Here is a 13,873-nt window from a genome sequence, read left to right as displayed (position 1 = left end):
ATAGTAAATTTTTGTTAGGAGTCCCTTCGATCGTGATAGAAATACTTGCAATATGCTCCCTTCCTTGATCATTATATAGATACATCTATAATCTACATCACCATGCATATATGCATTATGTAACTCCTTATAAGTAGGATTTTTAATGTAAGAAAAAAAGATTTTTGTTTACGTTTATCCTAAAAACTCATATTTTTAAAACCTCGTATCACACAGCAAGATCGCTTAATTTGTGCATGGGAAAGACATGGCCAGATTTTTTTTCTATAGGCTAGCAAATTTAAAGAGTGGGTTACATCCTCGTTACCCACCTCCTCAAAACTTACCACTACAGATACGCTGACACGAATCACGTACTTGAACAATATTTTTTGGCACAGTTCTATGTGGTCTTGCAAACGCAACTTCAATTGTGCTAATATTGCCAATCATACTTAGGGAAAAAATAATATGTAAATTAGGCAGGGAAGCTTTTTCATAATGCAACATTCGGTTTTTTCTATTGGTAAAAATTATTACATGTAACTAGAAAGGGGATATACGTACTACTGTGTATAAACTTGTGTCAATTCTTAGTATACCAAACACCTCTTTTATTAATTAATTATTTTTTTATGTAAAAAGCCTCATTTTGTTTATAGGCTTTGTTGACACTAGCAAACGACAAAAGACATTGGTAAAGATTTTGAGCTAACCATTTTTTGTGTCTCTGAGATCGAATATCAGATGAATTTTTATTTAGTCATGTCTGTTATTTTTACACAAATTAAATCTTCCTTATATTTTATTAGAAGTTTTTTTTTACCAGAAATCAAAGATATATATGAGATCTAAATTTCTTAACAATTGTCCATTTTTTCACGCAGATTTATTTGGATAGGGTTCGAAAACATTAATCTTTCTTGTAACTTAAAAAAAAAAAAAAAAAAAAAATCTTGAGACTTTATTTTCATTCTTTTTTTCCATTATTTACCCAGAGTAAAATTTAAAGAGGATCATTACAATTATACACAGAAACCATGCATTTTTATTCACATGTAAATTTCTCTCTCTGACACCAGCTAAGTAACTAATCTTGTTTTTTTAATGACGACTCTGGAAACTTTTTATATAAAATTTGATAAAACAAATCTAAGAACACGTGTATTTTTGCTCTTACAGTCATCGAACAGCATAATAGCCTATGGTTATTTGTTTTCCTTTAATGGATAAAACATCTTGTATTATTGATGTACATCTAAGGTATAGTGTAACCTTTTGTTACTTAAACTTTAAAGCTTATAGGCTGCGTGATTTTACCTCTATGTATTTGCCTTACAAGAATATTCCTACCAAAACCAGTTCTTTGTATTAAAAAAAGACACGGGGTCATTATTCTACGGGGTCATTTTTCTACAACCCACACGGAGAAAAATGACCCCCCGGCCATAATTTCTACGAAAAAGGGGGTCATTTTTCTACGTAGAATATTGACCAGGGGGTCAAATTTCTACGTAGAAAAATGACCCCCGGTCAATGTTCTACGGGGGTCACTTTTCGTCGTTATACCGGTCGTATTTTATGTAGCAAGGATCTAGATGAACATTGCAATGATGCTTTCAAGACTCCTATTTTACATCTACCAAAGTTTTCTGGAACTCTCTGTCTCAGACCAAAGTTACTGCCGATTATCTAGAGATAGAAATGGCAACCCCTAAGCTGCAAATTGTTTTTATTAGTTTTAATTTTAAGTTCCACAGCACTATCTTGTTTTTAACCTTATTGAACGACTGCTCTCCGAAAGAGCCAGACATATGCTTGGAAGAAGGAGAAGAATAACTATCTATAACATACGCACATATCGTTTTCTCAGGGGTATCCTATCAACTGATTTTAAAAAGTATACATTTATAAGGTAATGGCAAGAAGTGACTATTTTGAACATCCTAGAAAATTTATCTTTACAATTTGGTAATTTGATATGTGCATCATTTACAATTAACCAGAATAAATCCAAAAGTATATAACATCCAAGAATCCCTTTATTTTCTTGTAGCAAATGTTCTCAATAATTGTTCAATGTCTTCAAATTTCTTTTGATCTAGCATTTTTATCTTTACATACACAAATTGCAAAACATTCAAAACATAATGTCCAATCTCAAGTACCTTTTAATTATTAAATTTTGATTTTTTGAAATTAAGAAATAATTGTACTGAGGTGATTTTCGGACATCAATCTAATGAACAAAATACTTTATATAACAATTTACAATGGAACGCACACATCACTCCAAAATTTACAACATGGGTTCTCCTTTAGGAGACTGGGAAAGAGATCAGTATTTTGTCTACTCTTCGATGTTCGTTTGAACAATGTAAACAGTAAAATATTCTTTTGGAGATTTAATGATTAATAAATTATATCATTTGCTTAATTATCTGAGTTTCTTTATTTAAATTTTGGAAAACTGCTGTTCATAAGACACTTTCAAAATGTCGTTTAAAAGTCTGACACCGGTTTGCTGGATTGAGAAACCTCTGTAATTTTAATTTTGATATTAAATATTCAAATACCTAACCTTCAGAAAACTTTTATTTTTCAAAACAAGAATTTGGCTTTATGTTATCTATTAATAAAACACACTATTAACTTGGCCGTCCATTCAGTCGTGACTAACGTAATTTGAAAAGTTAATTAGTATAATACATGTATTTTTGCTGTCTATTTAGAGGATTTGTTAATTATCCCCATTCTCATTTTAGGCTACGAATCCAGTCCCTAGGGACCATTCCCTCTAATGAAAAATGTGAGGATAATGAACAGTACTTGATCTTAAAAAATCTATAAGCAATACAAATCTGTGAACAGGGCATAAAACACGGACCCACATAATTCCAGAGATCAGGTGCCTAAGAGGAGTAAGCATCCCCTGTTGACCGGTCACACTCGCCGTGAGCCCTGTGTATTGATCAGGTATACAGAATACTCCGTAGTCAGATTTATTTTAAAAAAGAAAGACATAACATTTGCTCTAAAAAACGTCAGCCAAAATACGACCCAATGATGGGTTATATTTGCTAATAAGTCATTATACCGACCATAGAATTTTAATTAAGAAAATATATCGCTTAGTTATCAGAAATCTGAGAGCTGTGTTGAGAACAATGATAAAGATCTACTCTATACTTTTTGACTCTCGGTACGTTCAGACAAAATTCTTAATTTAATTTCAAATTCAGAAATTTCCAAACGTGTATCATCTCCGAAAAATTAGAAGTATGATGTCAATTTTCTTTTTAAAATAGTGTCTGGAAAAAAAAAAACATATGCAAAGGACTAATTTAAATTATCTATAATATTTCAAAGGAAAAAACTAACTCCTGTAGCGGAAAGATGGGTATTGGTCTTAATTTTAAGTGTAATACATATTTAAAGGATTCTTTATTCAACAATTCAATATTATGGGTGTAATTCCTGAAAGATATACATATTATTTAATATATATGAGACACACAAAAAGTCTTCATATACGTACATATGTTTATGCATATAGAAAGTAGCGTAAAGAGTCTAAGCAGTAAATTTACCTCTACTGAATTTTATGGTGTTTTGATTTGAGACAGGGATTTCATCACTATTTAAAGTAACCTTTTCACAATAAATATATAATCAATATAACGATCCCGATTGAAGAATATGATCTTTTTGACTGCATGCGTCTGACCAGTATTTCTTTGGAGGTTTACGTCAAAACATGGCCAAAGCAAACTAATTCTTAAATATCCTTTACCTTTGGCATTTATGGACGAGACTTGGACTGAATGAATATCTTACAACATTTAAAATCATACATTTCTCAGTGATCTTTCTTATCGATATTCTAAACAATGTTTTGAGGGGTCTTAAAATTTGATTTCCCTTGTGACAGAAAATGTAATTGGAATCTCGTGTCTTAATTAACTAAAATCCCCTTACAAATAAGTATTATTATTTTATGACATCGACATACACAAAAGTAATTATATATCTGTTAATTTAACTGTTAATGAACAGAGCTCGTATTAATTTTAAATCAAGCAAATCCCTCATTCTGACTTTAGAGAAGATTATTAGTGACGGTACATACATGTATTAAATATACATACATGTATTTAAATAACATTTTAGTAACGGAAAACGAACAGACCACAGTATTTCAAGAAATGCACACAAATTTTGCGCAAAATATATTTACAAAATCATTGAAATATTTCCATAATGTTCTTAATTAATTCTTTTGTTTCATTCCATCTGCATTTCGTCAAATATTATTCAGTATATTTGGTGAATTATGATGAAAAAAATGCTCTTAACTAATACACTTCTAGTTCAATTAATTAAAGGGGTATTTTTTGAAAGTGATAGTTTTTACTGTGAAATATTAAAATGCGGCAAAACTCTTAATTTTCATTCCATTCACGAATGTGTTATAAGTAAAATGCTCAAATCATAAACTTTCTGCCATATTTTCATTAAAATACATTCTCACAATTTTAATCTTACAATCGCTTAGCTATTGTATCTCATAACCGCTAAAATATGACGTCAAAGCACACGACACTACGTTACAAAAAGACTCATGAGACAATTTTTTTTTGAAATTTTTACTCGTGATTCGCACTGGTAGGAATATATTGAAACAATTGCTACTCACTCTTTAAAAAATACATATTCAACGACAGATCATTAATTCAGTCGGTATACGCTAGGTCCGTAATCGGATGGTCGTGGATTCAAACCCCGACCATGACTGACCTAAGCCGATAAAAAATAGGTTGCAACTGTTCCTTCGCGGGCCGCTCGGCACTTTGAAGTTAAGTTGTGGGTCTTTCGAATGAGACCTTAGAAACCGAGGACCCGTGTCAGGACAGACATTGGCACGATAAAGATCCCTCACTGCTCAATGGCTATGATTGCCGATTTAGTCTAAATTTGAAGTCCTTAACCGGTATATAGTGCCGTCTCTATATGAGTGAAACATTTTCGAATTAGACCTAAAACTACACACGATCAATCAATCTTTAAGGAGTTATATTGGATCAGTCTGCGAGCCTATAAAAGTAATGTGTGTTTCCTCTACAAAGAATCTTCATGTACAAAATTCCTTGCCTCAATTTGATGAAAAGCTGGTATTTAGAGTTATAAATTAAAACTAAAAACCCTCTCATCTCGTTGCAGCATACCTTAAACTACAAATGTTGGTTATTTTCATATGATAAATAATACTTGTATGTAGCTTTATTTAAGATATTAAATACATTCATTAATATCTGTTTGGATGATACGATAATAATTTTAGTTAATGAGTCATTTTTAATCGAATTTATTACTCTTTTGCCCGAATCTTTGAAGGTAAACAAAACAGAGTTTGAATACCATCTTAGAGGGCAGTTAAGTTTTGGTAACGCATTTGGAGGGGTTATCTCTCCTCAACAAACATATCTAATATGACACAGTATTCTCTTTTCTTTAATACAAATGATAAAGCAACAAAAATGTAGTGTTTCGATCATGGCTATATATAAAGGAGTAGTACAGAATTCTAGATAAACATTAAACTTACAAAAGATTCTAAATGTTTGCTATGATTTAAAAGATAATATCATCAAATTCAGTCATCATATGAAAATCATTTATTAGCGTGGGTGTGATATACTAAATAGAGGTCAGCGTAGTTAAGATCATCAATCTTAACTACAATGGTAGTCAAATTTCTTCAAACAGTGGTACAATGAAAATTGTCAACGTAAGTCATAAGATCTTAAAATATATCAACACATGCTGCATTAAAAAACGAGTTTAATGCATCTATTACGTATTAAATTCCTCAAATTGTAGTAGTCGCAAAAAGCACTTATAGAATGTTGATTATTTCCATTTCTCCAAATCTGTATTTCGCAATTATTACTGTGAATTGCAATCTTTTTTTTCTTTTCGAATGAGTGTCTGTAGATGAATTAAGCAAGCAGACTATATGTGCTTATGTATTAGTCAGGTAAACAGAGTACTCCGGAGTCCGTGGAACTATTTTCTACCCACAAACAAACAAAAGTATACTGTATAGGACTTCTGGCCGATTGTCAGTTCTTCGAAGTTCTACAGATCTCATGCGGACCTCTGTTGACCCGTTGGATATCCTCAGTAAATATAAGTGACCAAAGAATTGTGTTCTATCGTGATATCTCCATATTTCATTTTCTTCCATCACTTGTACAAAAACTTTTGTGTTGAAATTTAGGAGTTTTAGGTCTAATTCGAAATTTTTCACTCATATAGAGACGGCACTATATACCGGTTAAGGACTTCAAATTTAGACTAAATCGGTAGTCATAGCCATTGAGCAGTGAGGGATCTTTATCGTGCCAATGTCTGTTCTGACACGGGTCCTCGGTTTCTAAGGTCTCATTCGAAAGACTCGCAACTTAACTTCAAAGTGCCGAGCGGCCCGCGAAGGAACAGTTGCAACCTATTTTTTATCGGCTTAGGTCAGTCGTGGTCGGGGTTTGAATCCACGACAATCCGATCACGGACCTAGCGCTATACCGACTGAATTAATGATCTGTCGTTGAATATGTATTTTTTAAAGAGTGAGTAGCAATTGTTTCAATATATTCCTACCAGTGCGAATCACGAGTAAAAAAAAATTTCAAAAAATTGTCTCATGAGTCTTTTTGTAACGTAGTGTCGTGTGCTTTGACGTCATATTTTAGCGGTTATGAGATACAATAGCTAAGCGATTGTAAGGTTAAAATTATGAGAATGTATTTTAATGAAAATACGGCAGAAAATTTAAGATTTGAGCATTTTACTTATAACACATTCGTGAATGGAATGAAAATTAAGAGTTTTGCCGCATTTTAATATTTCACAGTAAAAACTATCACTTTCAAAAAATACCCCTTTAATTAATTGAACCAGAAGTATATTAGTTAAAAGCATTTTTTTTTTCAAAATTCACCAAATTTACTGAATAATAATTGACGAAATGCAGATGAAATGAAACAAAAGAATTCAGATCAAATCCATCTGAATTTGTCCCGGGATTCAGTATAGAAAATCAAATGTTGATAAGTGTGGTTCTATATTCATAATTGTCTGATCCACGTTTGTTTCATCAGAAATGTTTGGAGTAAATACCAGCAGTCACCTGATTCCAATTCATAAGAGATCTAAACAACGCGTTTGTGTGGTTTCAACAAGATTGTGTTTCAGTATGGAGATTCAGGTACAGTGTTAGTGGGGTTTTATCATCATTAATGTCTCATTCACATTCGTTCCATCAGGAATGATCGGAAACCATGGCTGATACCAGTACTGTGGATACCAACGTCCATTAAGCAAGGCGTGGTGGCAATAATTAAACCACCACCCTGCTCGGTAGGTGGCGCCACAGTCGTAGGATCCTGTGTCGTCATTGTCATGATCTGGAGTACTGAAGAACATACCGGAAATATCAGCATCACCTACTCCTGTGTTCAACATCCGGTCACCTGCAAAGTCAATGTGGTATTGACTACTGCTCATACTACAAAAATCTGTATCACACAGTCTCCTACAACATACCTTAACCTTCAAATTCAGTTAATGGTCTGCAGAGGATGCCCACTCCCCCATGGCACCTGCTACCCACCTTTGATGTTTTGTGAGGTCCGTGTTTGCTCTGCTCCCAATTTGTATTGTTTTATTGGACTTTGAACCTGAATACTGTTCATATTTCATTAATAATATATGCATTCACTTGCCACACTATGAAGCAAATCATCCAAATATTAAGTAATACACATTTTCCTGTTTCGAAGAGAACAGTATAAAATCAAAAATTAATATTTTTTTTTTCTGATCTAGGCCCTTCACTTTCATTACAAGGAGGTATTTCTTAAAATAAAAAAGATGTATTAAGTTTCATCTCTAAGGCATTGGAAGATTAAGTGACGAAATTTTCATTGTTCATTATGGAATAAATAAATGAATGAATTACATGTAATGGAATATGAAGAGAACAAACAATAATCAAGCTCAAAGGTCTATTAGAACAATACAAATTGGGAGCAGATCAAGCATGGACCTCTAAAATCATCAAGTTTGGGATCAGGTGCCATGGGAGAGTAACATCCTCTATTGACCGGTCACAGATCGCACGTGCTTCTTGTCATGATCGGGCAAAAAAAGTCTGTGGACAGTTAAGTGTGAAAATAGTGGCCTAACAATTTGTATGAAAAACATCAGTCAATATTTGCTGACTAGGTTTTTATATCGACCATAGAATTTGCAAAATGTTTAAATGTTGAAAATCCTTTATCATCAACATTAATTTATTTAAAAATAAAAAGCTTAATTGCAAAACAAATAAATAAATTAACCAATAAGTTAATCAATTCATAAATACTTAAGCACAGACAACTAACGTATGCATTAACTAAAATACAATTATAATAAATTAATCAGGAAATCAATCAATTCATAAATAACTTAAACAATTAATGGTTAATATATTTTAAAGTTAAAAACCAAATATCTACCTAATGTTCCCTGGACAGGTCCTGCAAGAAATAGTCGGTACTTGTCTGTTTCATCAGACACAGAAAACCGGTCGTATATCTCATAATACTTTGTACCGTTGTTAAGTGTGATAGACACATACAGGTAAGTGTTAATGTTCTTAGTGAACAGGTGTATGATGTCATTCCCTAAAATAAAACAAAAATACATCCAAATAAATAAACAAATAATGATGATTTTTATTGTTCTTTCATATTGATTAGAATCTTACTATTTGCATTCATATATTAAAAAGGACCAATGATTTAGTACGTAAAATAAGGAGACTAACCGTCTGTTCAGAGGAATGAAAATGTTTCTTTTTTTAATTTCTCTATGTTTCTTTCTTATTTCTGGTATTAAAAATTTAAACAACAGTAAAAGTATTTTAAAATCTTAAGAGTTTACTGAATTTGCAGAAGATTGAACACTGCTTTGTTTCAGAAAGGAAAAATTAAAAGAAGGGGTCAGTGATGAAAATTTTTAATTTTTTCAAATGTATTCCGAACAACAATCTATATCTCACTATAAAACATAACCGTTAGTGTAATATTATGGAAGTCTAGGATGCTGAACATAACAGTATTGAAAATATTCTGAAACAGACAAATTGATCCTTTTCTTCTAGAAAACCTTCCACCACAAAATATATTTCCTCGTTTATTTTTTTCTATGGAATTTAACTATTTCAATTAAAATCGCATAATTGAATTCCATAGAAAAATTAAACGAGGAAATATATTTTGTGGTGGAAGGTTTTCCAGAAGAAAAAGGATCAATTTTTCTGTTTCATCAGACTATTTGGCTCCAGTCTTTGGTACCCTTTTTTCAGCTCTTCTAGATTTTTTTTTATTATATATATTATATAATATATATTATATATAATATAATATATATTATATATTATATATATATATAATATTTTGGATTTCGAACGTTTCAGCTTGAGCATCACTGAAGAAACATAATTTATCGAACATCGCATTTGGTGCATTTGGTACCGTATAAGTTTTACGTTGCAAGGTCAAAAATTTGATGCAGAAATTGCAGACTACAGGTCCAGACAAAAATCTGCTCAAAAGCTGATGAATGAACTTCTTCAAGAACTATTCACATTCTATCATATATATCATTGTAGTCTAAATGATGCACTGTCAAAAAAGTGTCATTCATGATATCACTACATCGTTTGTTTTCAAGATTTTATAACTATGCTTAATTTGCACGAAACTCCACTCAGTTTGCTTGAAATCCTTTACGGATTATACTAAATGCTACATGTTTTGCACGAAACAAAAAGCACACGAACGTCGTTGATGTAATGGGATAGAAGAACATGTCAGGTTCTGCAATCTTTAAGATTCATCGACGAGTAAATTTAGGATTTCATGAGAATCTACATAATTTATCTTTTTTTCTTTAAAAAAAAATCCTCTTTATTTAAAAGAAAAGTTGTTTGGGGGTTAACATGCAATAATTGAAATGGTAATAAAATGGTAATAAAATATCTAAGAAGGGTAGTCGAAAGACAGTAGAATATTGTGAAGCAATTTAAAAAGTACAAACCGATCCAATAGGCCGTTTCTGCCTCCCCAAAGCCTTTCCTATAATCCACACAAGTCTTGTCAAAACTTACAGATCCACTCCGTCGTCTTTGAATTGCCTTAAGAGAGTTAAATATGAAATTAAAGCAAGTACATGATGAACACTGATATTATTTTAGAAATACGAAATTCTAAATGAAAACAATTGTTTGATAAAGATATGAATAGGTAGTGTCCAGCTGTATAGCATACTTGCTTTTTTAAAACTATGTTATAATCATGGAAAGTATTTCTTTTTCAAAATTTCGTTTGTGCAATACATCGGCATAAGAGAAAAAATATCTTTGTTCATATAAATATAAAAAATCTCGCCCCACCAAAAGCAATGCCACGATTGGGAAAGTAACCATTCCATTATTTACCGTCCACCCTCTGATGTACGTTAAGACAGCACTACACAGGGGCTATTCCATTTACTAACCTCCATCCTCTATTTGATGTACGTATAGACAGCACCACATAGTGACTATTCCATTTACTTACCTTCCACCCTCCGCCATTTGTCACCAGATGACAAAATACATAGACAATTATACACAGTGGCTGTCCTTATTACTTACCGTCCACCCTCCGCCATTCGTCACCATATCACAAAATACATAGACAACAAGACATCGCTTTCTGTAAGGAGATATGCCATAAATCCCCGACTGAGTCTGTCCATTGTTATAATATTCCTGACAATCCTTTGGTAGAGCCGAATCTGAAGATACAGAATTAGAGAGATTTAGCAAACCGACGTGTATGCGTAAGTGCAATGTAGCAGGGGATTCCCCCGGGGATTTGTGCATTACGTCATCAGTTTTGCTATTGACGAATTTCTACCCGTAGATTGCCGAGTACGTAAGTCCAAACTTGTAGATTATATTTCTTTACCTGCTGTTTATTTTTTTAAAAAGTGTGCGTTTTTCTAAAACCTGAAGATATAATGCAAATACTGATATGAAGAACTAAGCGTATATACCTGAAAAAAAGTTTATAGAATGTTAAATACACATCTAGAATTTCAGAACAGGCTTTAGTTTATTATAATTATAAGAGCTCTTTTAAATATGTTTTAATAAATAAACACATATATTTATTTAGAACAGTAATATACGTATTAAATTTAATGTGTGTTCTAATTTTTTAATGTTAAGTACTTTCACATTTAACACATTTACAAGTACACGTACACGTTATACATTGCTACACAAGAAAAATAATGTAAACGTGTACGTGTAATCCTAACTTATAGTTGACATGTACATGTACAAGTGAGCTTGCTAAAACTCTCTAATACCCTTTTTATTTATTCTGCATAACAGTTTCTTCACTTTGTCATCGTTAGACAATATATTAAACTTCAGAAGGTGCCACGATTTAAGTTTATAGTAAATCAAGGTATACCTCTATAAAGAAAACAATATAATGAATTAAAGAGTAAATGAAAGTAAATTGTTATGCAAAATATACAGCAGTGTCAAAATGGAAGAAAGAGGACATGTAAGATGCATTTTAAAAATCAGGGTTTCTAGTTCATACTGAATGATCAGCATTTCATAATTTATATCCTTTTTTCCCTGGAATTATTTTTAAAATACTTTCAAAAGCAACCAAAGGTAATTAAAGATTACAAAGCTGTAAGAGAGAGAGAGAGAGAGCTTTGTAAACTTTCATTACCTTTCGTTTTGTTTGTTATTATTTTAAAAAGAATCTCATGCAATGAAAATACACATCAGTTCAAAGTTTGATTGATTTGGCAGCATGCATGTTCATCTTTAAAAACCTTTCATTGAACATATAAAATGAACCTTAAATGTATCTTCAGCGAGGCGGTCGATATGTATTTTTAATGATTATGTAAACTTGTCACTCTTCTGAAAAGGTTAGCTAATTGCAGTATCTATAAAACGTCTTGTATCGAAAATTCTATAAGCATATTCCATGCAAGTTTCTTATGGTAAAGTTTATATTTACCTGTTCTATAATGTTTGACCTGACATATATGTCTTATATATATTAGCAAATATGAATAAGATGCAATATCCGGGGGAGGGGGATTATTCTAGAGTGCATTGTAGCAACCATTAATGATTAAAAATCCATTAATGATAAAATGTTAAACTAGTGAATAGATTTTTGTACTGTAATTATAAAATTGCGTCATCGTAACCACCAATAATAAAACGTTTTAGGTGGATACGATGGCGAATCATTACGTGTACAATTCAATCGTAAGAGAACAAACCTCCATTCACTAGTGCGACATTTTATCATTAATGATTCCATAGAAGCATCATTTATACATAGCTTATAATATTGTACTAAAAACCTTCTACCTAGAATGCCATCTCAAAAATTTTACTTGAAATACCGACTCCAAAAAAAAAGGGTTATCGCAGAACCTCATTCGTACAGAATAGTCAAATTTGTAAAGATGATAATTATGAATTGATTTTGTGTTTGAATCGTAAATTACCAACTCGTTATAAAATCACAAAGTCGAGAGGTTAGAAGAAACTATGCCTCAAAAGGACATTGTAAGTGTCTCCAAGTTATACAATTGTGTCCAAACGTAATAATTAAAATATTCAAACAACTTAATAGATTCAATTATTAAATACAGTAAACCCTCGTAATCTGAAACTGAATGGGATCTAGAAAAACTTCGAGATATCCGAGATATCCAGGAAAAATACTTCAAGAGTAAGGGTTGGCACTTCTATATCATTTTGACATATCCATAAAATTCGAAATATTGAAATTCAAATGTAATACATAAAGAGTTAGTAATAGATACGTACGACCTGGGCATTAATACTTCCATCCCTGTTCTGCTACAGTCAGGTCCTCCAGAACACAGGACGTGTGGAGACGGCATTTCTTATCAAACGAGTTAAACCCAAAGCAGTTACACCGGTGTTTACACAGGAAAGCACAGCCAGAGAGCGATCCAGTATAATGTTCATGTATCAATTCTGTGTCTGATTTTTTGTCATCAAATCCTAATTCTATGGTATATAACTGAGTAATCGCATTCACTCCCGGAAATATGTACAGAAACATGTATAAGTACATGTTACCATTTCTCACAATAAGCATTTTTCTTGCTAACAACATTTAAATCGATCAGTTCTCTAAGGCAAAGCTCATTAAAACCACTTCAAGAGTACTAATGTACTAAAGTGTACAAATAGCACCTCAATCCTGAACGCGTATGTAAGAGCGGGCATGGTAGGGCTTCTGAATCTGAATTCTTAGAATTAACCTTGAGCCTTTTATACAGTAAATCTCATATTTACATCGAAAAGATTATTAGCATGCAAATACTTTGTTATTAAGCGATAATAATTATCTTGGTGAAGATGAGATCACGTTTCTAATTGCCAATAGGACAGGGTTTGAATAAGTATAATTACCTCAAACAAGACTGTCCAGTAGTATGAGGTATAAGAAAATTTAAAGATCAATAACTTTATCCGTGATCATATTGAATTGAGATTTTTTAAAAGTCATATCACCTTAACAAATATGAGTTTTTAATCTTGTCTTTATTTTGTTTTGCAATAAAGTTAACATTCATTCGGCGGTCGGCAGGGGATGCTCACTCCTCCATGGCACCTGATCCCACCTCTGATGTTTAGAGGTCCTTGTTTGCTCTGCTCCTATTTTGTATTGTTTAATGGACTTTTGAGCTTGATTACTGTTCGTTATCTCCATATATTTCA

At 32.1% G+C, this 13,873-nt stretch overlaps 1 protein-coding gene across 1 annotated transcript; it reads right to left on the bottom strand.

Moving 5' to 3' along the window:
- Window positions 1-7,254: 7,254 nt before the first annotated feature.
- On the bottom strand, window positions 7,255-10,663 carry LOC133198431 (fibroleukin-like). The gene is made up of 4 exons (XM_061334525.1): window positions 10,647-10,663; window positions 10,126-10,163; window positions 8,541-8,708; window positions 7,255-7,511 (listed from the first exon to the last, which is right to left on the bottom strand). The coding sequence occupies exons 1-4, from the start codon at window positions 10,661-10,663 to the stop codon at window positions 7,255-7,257; spliced, it is 480 nt and encodes a 159-aa protein (XP_061190509.1).
- Between the last annotated feature and the right edge of the window lie 3,210 nt (window positions 10,664-13,873).

This window comes from Saccostrea echinata, unplaced genomic scaffold (assembly GCF_033153115.1).
Source record: "Saccostrea echinata isolate AGI-Se365-2 ecotype Australia unplaced genomic scaffold, CSIRO_AGI_Sech_v1 ptg000033l, whole genome shotgun sequence".
Classification (NCBI taxonomy): Eukaryota; Metazoa; Mollusca; class Bivalvia; order Ostreida; family Ostreidae; genus Saccostrea; species Saccostrea echinata.
This window is presented reverse-complemented; position numbering and strand designations above follow the sequence as displayed.